Source organism: Cavia porcellus, unplaced genomic scaffold (genome assembly GCF_034190915.1).
Source record: "Cavia porcellus strain 051 isolate PalLab524CR breed Dunkin Hartley unplaced genomic scaffold, mCavPor4.1 scaffold_1, whole genome shotgun sequence".
In the NCBI taxonomy this organism is placed as follows: Eukaryota; Metazoa; Chordata; class Mammalia; order Rodentia; family Caviidae; genus Cavia; species Cavia porcellus.
The window spans coordinates 219,462,184-219,483,478 of record NW_026947484.1 but is presented as its reverse complement, the minus strand read 5'-3'; the positions used below and the strand labels follow the sequence as shown (position 1 = coordinate 219,483,478).

General features: G+C 43.0%; 1 protein-coding gene across 5 annotated transcripts in view; it reads left to right on the top strand.

The window, feature by feature from the left end:
- Arhgef33 (Rho guanine nucleotide exchange factor 33) overlaps window positions 1-21,295 on the top strand; it is a 114,979-nt gene that overhangs the window by 46,228 nt on the left and 47,456 nt on the right. For all 5 annotated transcript variants that reach the window (XM_063229529.1, XM_063229543.1, XM_063229548.1 and 2 more), the window contains exons 8-10: window positions 1,139-1,198; window positions 2,015-2,239; window positions 8,005-8,134. In XM_063229529.1, the coding sequence (XP_063085599.1) occupies window positions 1,139-1,198; window positions 2,015-2,239; window positions 8,005-8,134 (415 nt within the window). The remainder of the gene's footprint in view (window positions 1-1,138; window positions 1,199-2,014; window positions 2,240-8,004; window positions 8,135-21,295) is intronic.

Genomic DNA, 21,295 nt, shown 5'->3' with positions numbered 1-21,295 from the left:
CTCTGTGCTGAGGCCTGAGCTTTGGTGTTTCTAATGACCTCATGTGACATCAATGCTGCCAAACTTTAAATCATGAAATATTAGAAAATATTCCTGACACCATCCTTTTTGGTACCAACCTTTCTCTGCATCAAATCCATGTCACTTGCTGCCCTAATAGACTTTTCATAGCACCCTAGAGTTTTTCTCCTCCCTCATAATCTGTCTCCCTTCCTCCTTCTCTCCCTCCCTCTCTTCCTTCTTTCCTTCCTTCTTTCCTTCTTTCCTAATCCATCCATTTTTCCCTGGCCCTGCTTAAGTAATGAACAAAACAACCAAAGTTCATGGCACCTTTCTTTGAGGGAAGCAGATAATGAACAAGACAAGGAATATATGTTGCATGTTAGATGGTGTTAAATTAAGGAAAAAATAAATGTGAATTGCAATTCTAGATAGGGTGCCAGGTAAAAATGTGAAAGGGAGAGAGTTTGCTTAGGGATACAGAAAGGAAGAGGGGGACCAGCCAGTCCCAAAGTCCCGGGGAGAACGTTATTGATATGTCCAAAGCCTGGCAAGAAGACCAGGGTGGACAAGTGAAACAGAAAAAGATCCAGTTAAAAACAAGTAACAGCAGCAACCATGAGGCAGCTGGCAGGGTTGGGGAGCAAATATTTTAGGGTATATGATCATCGTAAGGACTTAGGGATTTACACTGAAATGGAAGCCATTGGGAAGCCAATCAGATGAGTGACAGAGCCTGGTTTGCATTTGAACAGCATCACACCACTCTGGTCATCATTATTACCATCATCACCACTGCCACTACATCGCTGTCATAGTTAAAAAACAATTCAGCTTTTGCAGAATTTCAGGTACTACTTTAAGCAGTTTAAATGCATGAACCTGCTTAATTCTTACACAATCATTCGAGGTAAGTACCACTGTTATATATCTTTTACTGAGCTGAGAAAAGAGTGCTTGCCACACTGTACATAATTCTATCTTCCTCCCTCCCTTCCTTTTTTCCTTCCTTCTTTCCAGTTCTCTGTTTTTCCCCTCAGACTATAAAATCTGTGTCTGTCTTCAGTGCCTGGCTTCTTGAAGGCAGTTAGCTATGATACCGAATGAACACTGAATGAAAGCTCTCCTTTCTCCACAGCCCCGGAGTCCAGACCCGTTCATGTGGGAGACAGTAACGTGAAGGGAATGATGGGTCCTGGTAAGTGGCTCTTCTCCTTCAGCTCTTTTTTCCTTCCAGAAATTGTGTTCTTTCCCACTTCAACTTCCTCAGTCTCAAACCAGGCATGAAAGAACTCAGGCAAGATAAGGAATTCCAATGAATTACTAAGATTCAAGAGGTAAACTAGAGTTGATTAGTGGGTTACTTAATCCTTAGGAGAAAGAAAGACTGGAGAAGTTAGGACAAATCCAGTAGTTTTGGGTTTTGCTGGCTCAGTTCAATTACTCATGAATTAGCATTTGCCCAAGTCTCACAGGTGACTGTTTCATGATATAAATGTTCCACAGATTGCACTCTTCTGGTTTGATTCAAAAGTTATCCACTGAGTTGACAGTTCACCAATATTTTATATATTATTTCACCTTCCTCCTTCCTTTTTCCAATTTACCAGCATCAGAGTCAAGGGGATAAATTGCAAAAAAAGACATTGTCTCTGGCAGTCCTCCTCTTTCTACTTTTCTCCTAGAGGGGCTGCAGACATTTTGTGTATTCACCTGAAAGGAAGCATATGTGAGGAATCAATACATATATTCTAAGTTAGTTCTATTGCATTACGAATTCGTTTTTTAAAAAATTGTTCTTTAGTAGAGACTATACACACAGAGTAGAGGATGCATAGACCAGAAGTAGAGAGAGATGACCCCTCCTGATCCAGGAAACTTTAAATCCTTAATTTATATATTTAGTCCTTGAGGAATGGTTGTATCCAAACCAGGGTATATTAGTTAAGAGTTAACAACAAATGCTATTTTTTACTTAAAAAGAATGATCTTGATCACAGATGTTATTTTTTAGGAGTGAACCCAACGACTCCAGAAACAGATGAAAACCTCAAGTCTTGTATCCCAGCTGATATCCAGCCTAAAGGCCACCTTTCATCTGGCATGTGGAGGCAGCCCAAGGATGGCAAAGAGTGGGGGGAAGAATATGTCACAAAGGACCATCCTGATAAACTCAAGGAAGCTGGCCAGGGTAGACACAGCTCCTTGGATAATGTTTTATGTGAAACCTCTTTAGCTGGTAAGTTCCATGGGGAAATTCAGACCGAAATTTTAGAGAACAAGATAGAACACAGATTAGAAAGTGAGGGCTAGAATCCTGACATGACAGACTCAGTGGATACATGAAACCACCTGGTCTTTTTTCAAATGAAGCAATCAAAGCCCACAGAGGTGAAAGAACTTACTAGAAGTGATACCTCTACATCGTGATTCTGGGCATTCATGACATCTAGTAATGTAGTCCTTTAGAAAAAAAAAAACACATAAGGTTCATGGAGAAGAAGGATGAAAATGTGTGAATTATTTAGTCAGAGATATATATTATTGTATTAATAATCTTCCATGGTTATAAAACACTGAATCAGGCTGATTTTCTTCTCTCCCCCTGGCTCTCCATCTTTTCATTCATACCATTAATCATTCTTGAACACTTCCTGTGTGTCAGACAGTACCAATTCCCCCAACTATTTGGGAAGGTAATTTTTAAAAATTATTTAATTATTAAATACTTGCAAAATAAGTAGTACTAAAAGTTTTGTTACGAAAACAACAGTTACTACTCTGGACTCTTTCGACAGCTTCTTTTGGTATTTGCTCCTGTGTTTAAAAAACATTTGTCTTGCTATTTTGCTGAGGGTTGATTGATGTAGAGTACAGTTCAGAGATTACATTTGAGCTTGTTGACTTTTTACATAGGTGTATCCACTGTGATCTCTAGCCAGACCGACATATTCAATATCTCCGTAGAAAGTTCTAGAAAAGTTCTCTAGAAAGTTCTCTCATACATCTTTCCAGCCAATATTTTATCAAAGAACTATCACTGTGCCTTCTGCTATCATACATTAGTTTTGTCTCTTTCTTTTATAAGCACTAACTGTTCCTTTCGATGAACTAGTAGTACTAGTAGTACAATTATCTTAGCTAGCTCATGTATATATATGCATACATATTTTTTCTTTTTCCTTCTTTTCTCCTTTCTCCCATCCCAGTTGTTCTTTCCTTTTGAGCAGTTTCTTTCCATTTCACAATATCTATTGTTCCTTTTGGATCTTATTTACTCTTTCAGTTTCTTATACTAGGGAGACAATATGATGTTTACACAGGCAAGTCTGATTTATTTCACTCATGAGCATGGTCTTTCGTTGCATCCAGTTACCTATAAAAGCCTCAAGTTTTTCTTTCTTTACAGTTTAATAGTACTCCATTGTATAAAAATACCACATCTTGGGCTGGGGATTTAGCTCAGTCACATAAGCGCCTGCCTGGCAAGCATGAGGACACGAGTTTAATTCCTGGCACCAAAAAAAAAAAAAAAAAAAAAGCACATTTAAAAAAAATCCATTCCTTAGTTGATGGGCATTTGGGTTATTTCCAAGATTTAGTTATTACAAAATGTGGTGCTATAAACATGAGTGCACACATATCGCTGTGGTATGATGTTTTCAGTTCTTCTGGGAAAATACCCAGAGGGGGAATAGCTGGGTAGAACAGGACCTCTAATCGTAGTTTTTGACGAGTCTCCACACTGATTTCCACTGTGATTGTACCAGTCTACACTCCCACCAGCAGCGGAGAAGGGTTCCTTTTTTCCCACAGCCCTGCCAGCATTTGTTACTGGATTGAACTTCATATAAATGAAATAATATGACACCCACTCTTTTGTACTTGGCATTTTTCTCTCAGCATAATGTTTTTTGAGATTCATCCATATTGTTACTCTTAATTCAGTTGATTATTCAGTCCTGTTTATTAATAACACTAAATTAATGTACCATTCTCTGATGGTGGACATTTGTATTGTTTTCTCTTTGGGACTATTATGAACAAAATGTCTGTAGGTATTTTTGTGCCAGATTTTTTTTTAATGTATGTGCTCATTTATGTTGAGTATATAGCTAGGAACAGAATCTCTGGGTTAGACATTAAGATTATGTTTAACTTTAAAAGGAAATGTCAAGTCACCTTCCTAAGTGCTTAGATGATTTTATGTGCCCACCAGCAGTGTATGAGGACTCTGTTTGCCTTACATCCTGCCTGATTCTGGAAGTGAGCAGTCTTTGTGATGACAGCCATTCCCACAGGTGTGCACTGAGATGAGACTGTGGTTTTTTAATTTGTACTTTCCTAATGACAGCTGATACTGAACATATTTTCCTCATATGCTTATTGGTTGTTCACCGATCTTTTATGAAGTACCTGTTTAAATCCTTTGCCCAAATTTTAAATTGAGTTGTCTTTTTTTCTAATTTGTATGAGTTCTCCATCTGATGCAGGTGTTGAGATTAGTTTATTCTAGTCTGTGACTTGCCTTTTCATTTTCTTAATAGTCGTTTGATGAACAGATGTTTTAAGATTTAATGAAGTCCAATCCACCTATTTAAAAACTTTTTAAATAGTTTATGACTTTCACATCCTTCCAAGAAACCTTTGTCTGTCTCAAGGTTACAAAGTTATTATCATGTGTTTTCTCCTGAAATTTTTATAATTTTACCTTTCTCATACAACAATGATTTAGGGCATGGTGGCACATGCCTGTAATCCCAGCACTCGGGAGGCTGAGGCAGGAAGATGGCTGCAAGATCAAGGCTGTCTTGCATAATACATTCAAGACCAGCCTGAGCTACATAGCGAGATCCTGTTTTGAAGAGCAAAAAGACTATGATTTAAATAAGTTTTAATGTATAGTGGGAGGGAGAGATTCAGGTTAATTTTTCCCTCAGTTAACTTCAGTACTATTTACTGAAATTCCTTCTTTTCCCCCACTGAATTGAACTGATCACAGTCAAGTGATCTCATATGAGCGAGTCTAATTCTAGATCATATTTTTATTTCAATTTTCAGGAAATTGTCATGTTGACAGTATTGAGTCTTCTGTTCAAAGAGCATTTATAGTGTTCCTATCTTTTTATAGCTTTCATTCACATAGATCTTCTTGCATTTTTCTCAGCAATGTAACACTAACTCTATAATTTAGGTTTATTTTTCCTTTAAAGCATCTGCCTCAAGATCTCTGTCATCCTGTGCCACTCTGGTCCCTCACACTGCTGTCATCCTGGGACCTCCGTTTTCCTAGGAATTTTTTTCACATTTCTCCCATGTTAGATTCCAGTTTGGTTGTCATTGATGATTATGCTTGTTCATCTTGAGTGTCCTTAGTATTTTGGTTTACTCTTTATTTTGATAGAATACATTCCCTGTTATTTCCACATACTTTATTGTTAATTTGACTTAATAGAAAAACGTTTTCCCCTCTCATTTTGAAGCAATATCTCTGTGTCTTCTAGCTTCTAATGTTGCTGTTGGAAAGTCCAATACCATTCTGATCTCCAGTCCTGTGTCTGTTACTTTTCTCTTTGGTAACTTCATGTATTCCTGTCGTCCTGCTGTGCCTTACACTGACATGAGTCTTCTGCATTAATTACACAGAGCATAGTAGTTCCCTTCCTCTGGGGACAGATGGCATAGGATGTTTTCCTCTGTTCGTTTGGTAATGTCCTCTCATTCATTTCCTTCTTTTTGTTCAAAACTTCTACTAAGTTGATGTTGGATCTTCTGTATTGATTTTCTCAACTGCCATGTTTTTTGCTTCTGTTTTGTTTCATTGTATCTCTTCTTGTTTGCTTTTTTGGGGAAGTGGGGGAGGTTGTATCTCTTTGGTTTTATCTTTTACCATTTTAATTCTTACTATGTCTTGTAAATGTCAAGAAGTTTCTTTTAAAAATTATTCTCTCCTTTTTAAACATAGCATCTTGTAGCTAATGTGAAGCTCACTTATGATCCCAGCACTTGGGAGCCTGATACAGGAGGATTGCTGTGAGTTTGCAGCCAGTCTGGGCTACATCGTGAGTTCAAGACCAACCTGAACTGGATGGCAAGCCCTTGTCTCAAAAATAAGTAAAAAAATAAATTTTAAAAATAAAAATAACTAAATTAAAAAAATATAAATAGCATCTTGTAATTTACAATGGCTAGAATATTTTTTCAAATCTCTTTAAGAATATTTTTTTTTGTATTGGTACAGGGGATTAAACTCACGACCGCCTGCTTGCAAGGCAGGTGCTTATGCCGCTGAGCTAAATCCCCAGCCCTCTCTTTAGGAATATTAATTATATAATTATTTGAAGTTTTCATTTGTATCTGCATTGTTTCTGTTTCTTTACCATATCTCCCCTAAATAAATGTTTATAATGCTGGCAAGCATATGGGGAAAAAGAAAACCTATTACATTATAGGTGGGACTGTAAACTTGTACAGCCATTTTGGAAATCAATATGGAGACTTATCAAAAAACTAAGAATATAAATTCTATTTGACTCAGCTATACCCCTCCTGGGTATCTTTCCAAAATACCGTAAGTCCTCGTACTATAGTGATGCACATGTATTCAAGTTGATGGGAACAAAACTCACAATAGTTAAATTTAAATCATGTAAGCAACCTGTATGCCCATCATCAGATGAATGGATACAGAACAACAAAGAAGGATACATTTCAATCACTTGTAGGAAACTGGATGGATCTTAAGACCATAATAATAAGTGAAATAAGTCAATCACCAAAAGGTTGAATGAAAGACCAAAAATATAAATGACTTAAAGAACAAAATAAAACAGCCACAAATACGGAGATAGATTCTGTAGACATGGGAAGAGGTTTTAGGAGAAAGGAGAAGAGAAGGGCCAGCAGAGGAAGTAAAACTGATCAAGAGGTCCTGTATACACACGTATGACCCAAATACCAAGCTCAGTGTAATCACTGTGTATCACAAACATATACTGGTAATAAAGGAGAGCATAAATAAAGATATGCATACTTTTATCCTCTCTTCTGTGGTGTAAGCTTATTGAAATACCTGAGGATTCTTAGATAATTTACGTTTGAGAGAGAGGGCTAAATAAATTCTGGAAATTTTGTATTATCTAGGCTTGTCAACAAGTAGGCTTCATTATAGACAGGCTAACGCAGGTAGCAAAATTAACTTTTGTAGGTAAACTCTTTATGTCAATGTCCGAGGGTCTTTTTTCTTTGGATTGTGATTTTTATCTTTTGCAGTACTAGGGATTAGACCTAGGGACTGAACTGAACTACTTCCCTAGTCCTTTAAAATTTAACTTTAAATTTCAAGACAGAGTCTTACTAAATTGCTAAGTTTCCAGACTGAATTCAAACTTGTGATCCTCCTGCCTCAGCCTCCCAGAGTGCTGGGATTACAGGTATGTGCCACCACCGTTGGCTGTATTGAGTTTGTAAGACCCTCCTCCAATCTCCTTGCCTGGTGTATTAATCTGGTATTCTGGGTCCTGCAGTGGGAGGCGACCGAGGGGTGGCTCACTACTCAGCTTCTCTGCACCCTCTTTTCCTGTTAGCATCTCAGTTTACCCTCTAAATGTGCAGATTCTTAGCCCAGATCCCCAAGCCAGACCTTCTCTAGGTTTGTTTTTTCCACTTCCTGTGGGCTGGAAGGAAGAGTGGCTTGTAGGTGAAGACATCAGTGGCACCTTATGTAGATTTCCACCATTTGATTTGTTTCTAGCATGACACTATTTTCACTTCTGTGGCTGGTAGCTCTAATCTCTCAGTCTTCTTGTTACTTTTCAGTGCACTCCCTCTCACAAAAAAGTTTGCATCTTTTGCCCCATTCAATGAATTGTCATGTGTCCTTTCCGTTTTCCAATTTCTAAAATCTTACTGATATTGTTTCCAATATGATTTTACTGTTTTCTATTATTCCTTAGCGTTTTGGGAAGGAATGGATAACAAAAATTTCTTCATTTGTTTTTAAAGCTAAAAGACAAACTGTGGCTTTAGAACTGCTTGAATCTGAAAGAAAATATGTCATTAACATCTCTCTGATCCTGAAGATAAAGGCCACATTCCAGGGGTCAGATGGAAAGAGGAATTCCAAAGAGAGAAGGTATCCTTGCATTCATTGCCTTTGTTTTTCAGATTGATTGGGATGTAAGGTAAGTCGCTTGTTGTTTCCACTTTGGGAACTCTGGGCCTTTAAAAAGTTTCAGAAATTTTCAAAGTTGTGTTTGAAGAGAGAAGAGGCAGTGTCGGCAGGGAACCCTCGGCAAGTCTCCAACTTAGAGTCTCAGCTAGTAAGAGAATGAGTGTACTCTCCAGGGTCTTCAGCGTCTCTGATGGGCCTGAAGGAGCTAAGACCTAGGCCTTGCTCTCTGTTGCCATGTGCATGTCTCCACGGATCACAGGTCTCACGGCAGCGGTACAAGGAAACTGATGTGGTGGACGTGTGAAGCACCATGTAATCTTCAGATAAATGACCCAGAGTGACATAACACTTGTGCAGGTGATCTCACAGTATCAAGCAATGTGCCCAAGTGTAGGAGTTTGTGTATATGTGTGTGTGTGATGAGTGTGTGTGATGAGTGTTGTGACATTAGAGCTAGAAAGTAAGACGATGAAAAAATAATGTAATAAAGATTTGATAATCCAGCATAATTGAGGAAAAGACCAAACCGAACCAATGGGAAGCCTAGATTATATAGCACGATAAGGGGAAATAATATAAATTCCAGCCTGCTAGATGTCAGACATGTCACGTTTGTGCTCTCCAAAACTGAAGAACGCATTCCAAGGAACAATGCAAGTTAAGTGTTTAGAGAAAAGTTTATTGGGAGGGATGGCTCCTGAGAGACAGGAGGGGACCCGAAAGTGAGTTGCCAACTAGCCCACTTCTCATAGGAAATTTTTTAGCGCTAAATCACAAGGTGGGTACAACGTGGCTCAAAACTATGCAATGAGATTACAAGTATAGCTGCTTAGGTAATATTGATCCAATATTGATCCAATGGGGAAACAGGTTGCATAGCAAGTGTATGTGGAAAAAACATAGACCTTTTTAGGAAGGAATTGATCTGGGATCTTGTTCATCCACTAGGGTGACTGATGTGTATATAGACTTGATTGGACCTGCTGATATCAGTTTTCCCCTGGGGAGGCATGTAGGCCTAGTTATTCTGTCTTTATTCAACAGATCTGCCTCCAGCCACAGTTGCAATGTGTTCTCATCTTCTGCACTGACTCCCTCAGGGGCCTAGCTCTGTCCAACTACCCACGAAAGGTGCTGTGCATTCTCATCTTGGGTAGGCATGTAGCTTTAAATCTGGAGGAGATAGTCAAAGAAACAGTATGCATGGGCCAAATAATAAAATCAATTTGTTGAATACATCCAACAAATGTTTCCACCAGGAAGAGCCTCGCACAAAGAGGGTAAGAAGATGATACTGGAATTTCAGAATCTAGCATGACATTACCCTGTCATTTAGTATCTTGAACAGCCATTGAGATATTAGCCAAAGGTTCAGGGATATACAAACAACATTCAGCTTTTGCAGTTGTACTTACCCCTTGCACAGCTGTTAGGATGTCTAATTCATGACTCAGATACCTTAAAGGGGCCGAGCAAGTCCTCAGTCTTCGGTAAGTACCCTCAACCATGCCCTGCCTTTGTCAACATATGGATTGTCTTGCTGGTAGGCTTAGTGCTGGGCACCTAGTAGCACATGTTTAAGCTTCTAGAATGCGGTCTGTGACTCAGGTCCCCAGGTTAACATATGGGCATCTGCATTTTGTGTTTCCTTTATAAGCTGATAGAGGGGTCCTGCAATCTCACCATACCCTGCTATCCAAAGGCAATAAAAGCCTGTAATTCCTAGAAATCCTATTGGTGTTTTAGGGTCTTGAACTGCAGGAAAGAAAGTATTGATTTAATTTTCTCTTTCCCCGGCCTTCTGGGGTTCCCTTAGATATAATAAGGCCCAAAGCAATGCCTTTACATTTAGAGACCTCCCAGCAGAGCATGGATGCCTGTAGTGACAGCTCTTCTGAGAGAGCACATAACAGTATATCATCTATGCACTATAGGACTGTGACTTGGAGAACTTCAAAACATACTGAATCACAGGAAAGCATCTGTCCAAAAAGATAAGGCCTCCCGTCTCTGAACCCTTGAGGAAGCACAGTCCACGCCATTTGAGAGGCCTGATCATGAGGATTTTCAAAGGCCAAAACAAATTGGGAACCTGTATGTAAAAGAATATAAAAGAAGACATTTTCAAATCTAACAGTGAAAACCAACCAGCATGTTCTGGGATGTGAGAAAGGAGAGTGTACAGGTTAGGTACCCCTGGGGGGACTGGCACTACTGCCTCATTACCATTGTAAGGTCTTGCATCAACCTTCACTCTCCACTGGGCTTTTATTATTGTTATTTTGAAGGTAGTAAAATACAACAGAACAAGACAGAACCAAGCCAATTGAGACAATGCAGTAAAATTGGTACAGAACTTCACAGCAGGTTACCAGGATAACAGTAATAGGTACCACAGTATATTTTGTTATCTTCACAATAGTTGTCCTTTTGGAGCTGGGGATTTAACTCAGCGACTTAAGCGCCTGCCTTGCAAGCAGGCAGTCGTGAGTTCGATCCCTGGTACCAATACAAAGGAAAAAGACCAAAAAAAAAAAAAAATAGTTGTCCTTTCAATCAGGTATAACAGAATCATACCAAATACAGAGCATCGTAATACGTATCAGAAGAGTATTGAACAGAGCAATACAATTAATCAGAACAAAGCAAAACTGATAACAATATTTGCCTTCAAAGAGATGGTAGAAGGAAATTCCCCATATTTGCTATATTGCATATGGCCATCCTCCCAAGAGATGCTCAGACTTCTGCTCCCATTAGCTAATGGGGAGGGGGAGTAGGGGAGGATGGGATGTTTGGTTCTCAGGCCGTGCGCTGTAGGACCAGGGAGGCAAGTGGGTTCCTTTGTTGCAGAGTGCCGAGTGCTGTAAGTTCCACCATGGCAGGGATCTCCAGAGACTCTGGCTGGTTCTCTCCCTGGGTCGCCCGCTGCTTGCTCAAGCCATGGCTGCTTACCAGGGAGGCCAGTGGGTTCCTTTGTTGCCCAGTGCCCTAAGTTCCACCATCCACTGGGTTTTTGAACTCCCAAGATTAGAGTATACAAGGCTCAAGTACACTTTGTATCCTTAGGTTATCGATTATAGATGACAGTCTTTTTTAACTTCAGGCCTTAGAGGATTTTGTCTCTGCTGACAAAAAAAATAATGGAATCTTTAAGATGGATTTGTTCCAGGCTAAGTCCTACGGCTCTTCCTATTTTACCATTAGTTGCACAGACTTTAGGATTTATTTCTGTCTCTGCCAGGGGATGCAGTGCTCCTGGCCTGGGTGAGTGTATATTACAGTATTCAAGCAGGTAAGATATCTCTCCCTATGAGAGGAATTGGACTTTGAAGGATAATAAAAAAGGAATGGACGAAAAGAAAGCTGTCCCAGTTGCAGCCTAAGGGTTGTGAGAAATACCGAGTCATCTCTTCTCCAGTGACTCTTTTCACTGAAGTGTAATGCCTGGAAAGAAGGCCAGGGTTGAAAAGGACTGAGACACATGCGCCAGTGTCCAGGATTAGGCTGGGTTCTTTTCCCTCTATGTCATGTTTACCTAGGACTCCTCCATGGAGATGGCCAGAGGGAGAAGGCACGCAGTGCCCCAGGACCTTCAGTCTTGCTGGACCAGATTGGTCTGGTCACTGGGACCTCCATCTCCGGAAGCAGTCCAGCTTCCAGGGGTCACCTTTGCAACCAGGATGTAACTCCAGGCGCCTCTTGTTATTCACAGTTTTTATCACAGTGCCTCCTGAGTCAGCCTGGCTTTCCACAGTGGTAGCAGGTGAGTTCAGTGATTGAGCCCTTCTTGGAGTCCCAGTAATCAGACTTAGAGTCTATTCTTTTTAAAGTTCCAACCAGGGCAGCCACTTTCTCTTGGTCTTTTTGTTTTCTCCCCTTGGCCTCCTCCTGGTCTCGATTTTAAAATACTTTAGGAGGCAATTCTCACTAAAGTATCAAATGAGCTGTCTGGAGCAAAAGCCATCTTTTTAGCTTTTAGTGATATCTGAAGCTGACTGGGTAATAAACTTGTCTGAGAATATTCAGTTCTACTGAATCAGGAACCAAGGATGTTTCACCACCGCTTCTTATAAATGATCTAAGAAGGCAGAGAGGTTTTCATCTTTCTTTTGAAGAGTTGACAATTTAATATAATTGAAGGGCTTAATTCTTATCCTCCTTAGCCCTTTAATAATACATGTCTTGACGGGCATGATGGCACACACCTATAATCCCAGTACCCAGAAAGCTGAGACAGGAGGATCACTACAATTTTGAGGTCAACCTGGGCTACATAGTGATAGTGAGACCCTGACTCAAACAAAACAAAATTTAAAAAAAAACCCGAAACCAAAAGCAAAACAAAAATAAATGTCTGAAAATATTTCCTACTCCAGTCTCCCTCTAGTTGGTAGGCCAGTAGGAATCTCATTAGAGACTTCTTCAGCTCCCGTAGGAACCAGCAGCTCCCCTAGCTACCTACCTTCTGTCTTCTAAAATTAGCAATATGATATTCATCTCCAAATGTAACAGCAGCTTGTAATGCTGCCTGTCTCTCATTAGAAGTCAATGTTTAAGAGTAACAGTATGTTTTTCCAGTCTAGTTCTAGATCTGAGAAAGTCCCCAAAAGACCTCAATGTACTTATCAGAGTCATCTAGAAACTTCCAGATCTTTTTGATCTCTTTGAGGTCACCAAGAAAAAAGGACAAGGCCACAGGGAGGGCCAAGTTCTCCATGCAGTTGTGAGGGCTACTGTCCTTGAGGAGGTTAAATAAAGTCACATAAGGATGGACAGAGTCCAGCAGACGGTTTAATCAAGGTAGGCTTGGAAACCCCACCCTCAGAGTCTGGAGGACAGGCAAGGGAGCCTCAGCTCAGTGACAGTGGATGAGGCTTTGATTGTGGTTGCCTTGGAAACCTTGTCTGTATAGAGCCCGGTGGGCAAGGGAGGGGAACTCAATAACAGTGGATGTGTCTGACTGTACCCTAAGGGCCAGAGGTGTCTGGTTTTCTTGTGATTTACATTTTGAACACAAGTAATAATTATCTCTTAAAGAAAGTGTGAATGTAAGGTAATTCTGACCATTTTTCACTCTTTTACAGCACAATTCTAGTTGTCAAACACTGTCATAATCAATGCCTCCCCTGTGCTCCATTTTGCCTCTAGAGATAAGAAGGCCATGCTCAGGTGCAGAAAATATTAAACAGCTCTTTCTGAGAGTCAAACAATTTCCAGAGCTTAAGAATACATTCCAAAAAAAAAAAAAAAGAATACATTCCAAAGGAGTGAGAGGGGGCCAGGGATTTAGCTCAATGACACAGTACCTGCCAGGCAAGTGTGAGGTCCTGGTTCAATCCCCCCCACCAAAAAAAAGCCCAAAGGAATACGATAATTTGATATTGAGTTTCCCAAAAACAAGGGGAAAATAAGCAACCTTTTAATTGCTACTTGGTTTTTACATCCTCTCAAGGCATCCCACAGGGTGACCAGCTCGAGAGCAGGTATTTGCTATCTGGAGAGTGACCAGAAGATAGATTGAATCAGACTAGCCACCCTCACCCTTACCTCCCCCGAAACTCACACTCCTAACTCAGGCTGTGTTCCCAAAAGCAGAAACTACAGCCACTTCCAGCTGTAACAGTCATGTTTAAAGAAGGAAGTATTACTAACAACATTAAACCAATAATCAAGAGGCCTCAACAATTGCTTACTATTTCTTTGAAAGAGAATGAGGAGGAAAAAAATTCAAAGGCAAATTCAAGTGGTTGGAGCACTCACTTCTTAGCCTGCAAAAGAGATCACTTCCAGAGACAGACAGAGGTAGTAATGGCTTAGAAAAGTTCTAACCTAGCCCTACAGCAAAGAAGACCCCCAAGACATTTGTGCTGTCTACTTAATCACCTCGGCAACTTTCTTTAGCACCAAGGCTACGTTTTCCTCAAAATCTAAAATCTAAATCTAAGATTTCCATGTCTCTGTATCTGCAACACACTTATGAAACTCACAGGTTAAATCCTATTCTCTTTGTTCAGCAACCACAACTGACACATTAGTGAAAATACTTCCCTCTCCTGCACACATAAATGGTAAGAACCAGGCTTACGAGTGGAGAGACTCAGGAGGCTGGGGATTCTCCCTTAAAGCTGAATGTCATTCGGTCCCTTAAATATTGTGTTTTAGGAAATAGCTCCTTTTGGTCTCACTTAGAAGTTCATTCTTTCCACAGGGTCACAGATTTGTTTTTCCCTGCCAAACTTTACTGCCTGTAACACTATGCGAGGAGATTGCTTTCATATACATTCTCCTGGATGGGCAAAATTCCAGTGTCTCATCTGACCTAGAGACCGAGTTTGTGTGCCTTATCTAAAATGACTTTCCTGTCTTTGGCACTAGCAAACACTCATTTTTTATGGGCTCAACTTAAAAATTTTTAGTTATTGGGGAAGAGGGGAAGGTTGAGACAGTTCAGGGTTCCTCCTTCTCTAATCTTTAGCAGAAACATGCCTCCAAAAAAGGGAAGTACAAAGTGACACAGAAAGATCAGAAATGAGGTCAGAAAAGGGAAGTCTTTTTTTCTCACGCTCTTGGTGAATTATCGAGACAATTAGCCTGTGAGTTGTCACCCTAGGGCTGGAGGGGTGAGGGTGGGGAATGCCAAGGGCTAAGATGGCCTCCTCACCAGTGGAAGGTCAGACCTAAAAGGAAACTGAGGCAGAACAGGATCAATGTTCCCCTCTAGGGTGTAGGGGAGGGGGGGAGATCAGGCCAGTCTGTCCCAGTGAAACCTGTCCTCCAAATCTTTTTTTTTTTTTTTTATGTCTATCAGGTTGTAGTTTCAAAATCACTTTGTTTTAAAAATTTTTATTTTGAAGGTAGTAAAATGCAACAGAACAAGATAGAATAAAGCCAACTGAGACAGTGTAGTGAAATTGATACAGAACTTCACAGAAGGTTACCGGGATAAGAGTAATAGGTATCACAGTATATCTCATTATTTTCACAATAGGTGTTCTTTCAATCACATATATCAAAATAAAATGAAATACAGAACATTATAGAAATTATCAAAACAGAATATTGAATAGAGCAGTACCATTAATCAGAATAAAGCAAAACAGTAATAAAATATTTGCCTTCAAAGAGATGGTAGAAGGAAACCCCCCTTATTTGCTATGGTCAGCCTCCCAAGAGATGCTCAGATCTCTGGTTCCCATTTGCTAATGGGGGGGGGCAGGAGAAAGGGGCTAGGGGAAGTGAGATGATTGACTCTCAGCCTGTGTACCAGTAGGCTCACTATTGCATAGCAGGGAGGCAGGCTGATTGCTTGGTTTCCCAGCGTTGAAAGTTGCAACATGGCGCAGATCTCAGGCTGTCCTCCAAATCTTAAGAATGACTGACAATCTACTGCCTTTTAACTGACAGCCGGGGACCCATGATTTATTAATAGGCATGCATATTTCCCAAGTATAAACTAGATTTTATAAAAAGATTCATGTCGATGTCCGCTCCCGGCCGGCAGGAAGGACACACGACAAAGTCTGGTAGTGGACAACCTTTTCTTTTTATTTTCCTTCTCCGTACAGCCTGCCCTGGGTTCTCCCAGCTGAAGCCTCCTCTGGTCCGCTCCCCGCGGCTCCTTTTGTGCTTCAGTCTGCCCCAAAGCCTCTACCGGTCCGCTCTCCGCGGCTCCTTTTGGGCTTCTACTTCCGGGCTTCTATCTGGCTTCTCCTTCCGCCCAGGGGTGGCACCGGTATATATACGGGTACAGTGTCCAATCATGTTAAAGTAAGCAAGGCAAGCTGATTGGCTAACATCATCAGTTGCCAGGCAGACTATATTGTTGAGCGGGTTGTTTACGCGGTAAGCAGGAAACTAACATATTCGATGGGAGGGGTAATCTACCTCAGGCCTCACTCTTTACTACAGGCCTCACGTCCGCCAAGTGAGGCGACCGGGCTCGGGGCTGCGGCTCCCAACATCTCCCCCTTTTTTATTTTTTATGAATGTGCGCATCGTAGCCCTTCCTGGACTGGGTGCAGAGGCTTATGCCCTATGCGTAGGCCCACCGTAGGTCCTTGGCTTAGACCCTGGTCGGCCGTCCCATGGTCTGCCAAGGCCCTGAGGCCCTCGTCCTTTTTCTAGGGCCAGGCACAAACTGGACGGAACCTGGATGCACACAAGCTTGCACTCATTTCCTCTCCGTAAAGAAATCCCCTCGGAGAGAAATTTAGACCTGGGCAGCATCTAACAGTCCAGCGGCTTACGTGCAGGATGGGGTAGGGCCTGGCTTAGGTCGAGTCGTGCTGGGGAGGCACGCTCTTACCCGTCATTGACTCACCTACCCTGCTGTGTATTGTCACCTTATGGAGGAGAATGAGGGATGCCCGCCATATCTAGACTCGGTCGTGGGCCAATTGAGCAAGCCATGCATATGCCTGAGGATCTTCTTGTCCATTTCGGGCTACCGCTATTTCTATTCATCTTATTGGTTGGTCTGTGATGGATCTCCAGTAGGGCAGGTCTGATCTTTAGTCGAGGGCTTTGTTGCCCGTGTCAGTCTCTCCGGTATCCACAGTGGTTCTCGTCCCGATTCCTGTGGGAAAACACAAACCGCGCCTCGGTTCCAGCTGATTACCGGATCCGGGCCCATCCATTGTCCTGTCAGGACATCTTTCCACTTCACCCACCCTTTATGGTTGGGGGAAGGGTTGCAGTGCTCCACAGCTGGGGAGCGATTATCATTATTTAAATTTAAAAAATTGTGTGTGAATAGTGCCATGGATAATCGTGCCTTTGGGGCCAGGCCTTGGCCTACTCCCCCTTTTTGTTTTTGTAAAATTTCTTTGAGGCTTCTATGAGCCCTCTCAATGATTCCTTGACCTTGGGGATTGTATGGGATACCATGTTTTAATTGAACCTCCATCATTTTGCAGAACTCATTGAAAGCTTTGCCTATATAGGCTGGTCCATTATCAGTTTTTAATATTTTTGGTTTGCCCCATGCGGCCCAAGCTGCCAGGCAATGATTGATCACATTAGACACTTTTTCACCTGTTTCTGCTGTTGCGAATATGACGTGAGAACAGGTGTCTGTGGAAACATGAACATATTTAAGAGTTCCAAACTCCTGTATATGTGTGATGTCCATCTGCCAAACATCACCAGGGATCAAACCTCGAGGGTTTACTCCCATCGGTATGGCAGGTTTGTATGTGGCACAGGAGTCACATAGTCGCACGATATCTCGTGCATCTGCTCTAGAAACATGGAAATGGTTTGCTAGTGTCCTGGCATTAACATGAAATTTATCATGGAAGGCACGGGCTCGCTCGATTGGTGTTAGTAAGGTAAAAATCCATAACGGGCGAGTGGCAGTGTCAGCAGCCGCATTCCCCTGTGCCATAGGCCCTGGCAGGGATGTATGTGCTCTTATGTGGGTGGTGAAGACCTTATGGTGTCTGTTCTGAAGCAATGTCTGGATAGACAGGAACAGTCCAGCCACTGTGGAAGTGGATCTAATTAAACTGGCAGTCTCAAGCACTTGCATAGCATTGACCACATACCTAGAATCGGAGACAATGTTAATGGCCTCTGAGAACCGTTCAAGAATCATTTTAACGATCTGCAGTTCCACCACCTGAGGCTGATCTGGTTCAAATTGTATGGTAACCGGGGGCTTGCCTAGGATCACATAGGCGCCTATCCCCATCTTAGAGCCATCTGTGTATATTGTAGTTGCTGGGACTAATGGCTCAGAGGCAGTAACCTTTGGAAAAATTATAGGGTGCTGAGTGACAAATGACAAGATGAACACCCATATAAGTCTGGAGGCGACACTGAGGTCCACACCTGCTGACCCAGGGGTGGCCCTTGTTGAAGGCTGCCACCCTGAGCTGTCCTGTCTCTGGGGCGGGGGCCCGTCTGTGAAGGGGGCCCCCTCTGGCCGTTTTTTGGCCCTCTAGCATCTCGTCCACAAATACGGTTGCCCTGAGCATCAAAGACCGACCTACACTCCTCAGCTTTGTGTGATCCCTTTTTGCATCGCCCACAAACATATGGTTCTTCATTCCTAGGGCGAGGCCTAGCATCTGCATTGTTTGGGCAATGACGTTTAATGTGTCCTGGCTCCCCGCAGGCAAAACACCCTTTAGCCTTACATTCCCCTTCTAACCCGCGAGGTCCCCTCTGCTGTACAGCCGCGGCCAGGAGAGCAGCCACTCCCGAGTTGGAGAGCGGCCCCCCTATCTCTCTGCATATCCTAATCCAGGCATTGAGGTCCTTGTTCTTATGAGGAGCTATCGCTGCCTTGCACTCCTTTGTACACTGTTCGAAAATCAGCTGCCTTACCAGCGGTCGAGCCACTCCCGGATCAGAAAATATCTTATCGGCAGCATCTTGCATTCGGGCCACAAAGTCAACAAATGGCTCTGTGGTACCCTGAATTATTTTTGAAAGACACAAGGAGGCTGTTCCGGCACCACTTACCTGTTTCCAGGCGCGGAGCCCTATGGCATTGATTTGCTCATAGACAGCGCCGGGGAACTGGGTCTGGTCATCAGCGTGCCGACCTTCTCCCATAAGCATTTCCTTGTTCCACCCCCGGTTTCCTCGATTGGCGTTTTTCTCAGCCTGCTCGGCAGAGAACTCTGCATACCAGGCTCGCCAATCCCGGTAACTGCCCGAGGGCAGACACGCCTTTGCCAGCTGAATCCAGTCCGCGGGGGTGAGGGGCCCAGAAGACAGATTCTCCAGCATGGCAATGGTGTAAGGCGCAGTCGGCCCAAAGGTTGTAACTGCATTTTTAAGTTCTCTAATCTGCTTTATCTCAAAAGGCTCCCATACATTGCGTCCCTGGCCCATAGCTACTTGTACAGGAAATATCTCGTAGGGGCCACTATCTATCCCAGGTGGATGTACCTCATGAGACAAGCGTCCCCCCTGCCAAAGCCGCCTGTAAAAATACCGACCCGCCGGCGGCGGAGCATAAGACGGCGGCCGTGATTGGGCGGAAAATGGGGGCCCGTGCATCACTTCCTGTTCTGGCGAAAGGGGAGGGAGCTCCCAGGCGGCCGCCTCGTGGCGAGGGACCGCCTCCCTCTCGCGCCGGGGCGCACTCAGGAGCTCTCTACTCCTCCGCAGACCAGGTTGAGCAGAGCGCAATTCGCGGCGTGACGCTGGAAAAGAACCCTGCGACTCCTTATCGAGCGACTTGGGCTCCTGACAGCTGGTCTCTTTGGCCTCCCTGCCATTCAACTTTCCCTCGTCCTCGGAGTCAGACGACTCCGAGGCTAGAGCCCCGTCCTCCTCCTTAGCATCCTTGTTCCCCTTGACGGACCCCTCTCGGGAGCTCCCTGACTGGGCCTGCTCAGATACCCTGCGTACTTTTGTAAGCTCTTGAGAGCTTTCTCCACAACCACCCTCGCTCTTAGTGTTGCTACCTAACATGTTTCCCATCTTTTAATATGTTACTCACCGCGTGAGGCCCAAGGAATCCGCCACTTACGCGTGAGCCTGAGGGGAGTCTAAAAGCCCTGTAGGTGCGCGCCACCCAGAGCCCAGGCTTATCCCCAACTCACCTGTCTCGCAGCTCTGTACTGGAGCGTTGTCCGCTGTCACGTCGCGGGGGTGATCAGTCCCCGGGCGGGCCTCCAAATGTCGATGTCCGCTCCCGGCCGGCAGGAAGGACACACGACAAAGTCTGGTAGTGGACAACCTTTTCTTTTTATTTTCCTTCTCCGTACAGCCTGCCCTGGGTTCTCCCAGCTGAAGCCTCCTCTGGTCCGCTCCCCGCGGCTCCTTTTGTGCTTCAGTCTGCCCCAAAGCCTCTACCGGTCCGCTCTCCGCGGCTCCTTTTGGGCTTCTACTTCCGGGCTTCTATCTGGCTTCTCCTTCCGCCCAGGGGTGGCACCGGTATATATACGGGTACAGTGTCCAATCATGTTAAAGTAAGCAAGGCAAGCTGATTGGCTAACATCATCAGTTGCCAGGCAGACTATATTGTTGAGCGGGTTGTTTACGCGGTAAGCAGGAAACTAACATATTCGATGGGAGGGGTAATCTACCTCAGGCCTCACTCTTTACTACAGGCCTCACGTCCGCCAAGTGAGGCGACCGGGCTCGGGGCTGCGGCTCCCAACAGATTCATTCTGTAGTATTTCATAAATTCACATTTTGGTTAGTATGAAGATCCACAAGGGGATGCTCTAACATTACTTTTTCCTAACACTGCTGTCAAAGATAAGACAACAAATCGCAAAAGTCAAAACAAGTCAAACGCTATAAAAATGATCCCAGGAAGATGGCTTGGAGGGAGGAGAGAGGATTGAGAAAAATAGAGAAATCAAATATATCGGGCGCAGGTACAAATGCCTTGTGATGAACGTGATCATTATGTATATCTAAGATGTACTGATAAACTTGATTTAAAAAAAGTCTAACAAGGAGCACCAATAAATTCAGCAACTGGTAAATTCAAATGTAGCACATGCAAACCAGGAATACAGACCATGGAGACAAAAGAAACATCATCATCTTCCCATGCTCTCAACTTAAATTTAGCATTTTTAACAAAAAAAAAACTATAAAAAAGACAAGGAATAAAAATTCAAGGCATAAGAATTGACAAATAAGGATGACAATTTCTGATTACCTGAAAAGTCACAATCTGAACCCATGAAACAGACCCAAGCTCTTACCTCCTTGCAGTGATTTGCTGAGGCCACCAAATGACACAGGGAGTATTAAGTACAACCCCCAAATTGCTGGAAGTCAGATCCACTGAGTTCACCTTCCCCCAGATTGAAGAATGTATCCTAGTGAACTATAGAGGTTAAGAGTAGGGAAATGTTTATGGAGAGAGACAGTTCCTGAGAGACAGGAGGGGACCTGAAAGTGGTTGCAATAGAACCCACCTCACAGATGAAGTTTTATAGACAGAAATCATGCGGTGGATACAATGTGGGTCAAAACTATGATCAGCCACTAAGATTGCAAGGATAGCTGCTTAGGTAATACTGATCCAGTAGGGTAGCAAGCATGCATGGAAAGAACAAATACCTTCTTAGGAAGAGATGAATCAGGGAGTCCTGGACATCCACTGGGGTGACTGGTGTCTACTAGACTTTATTGGATCAGGTG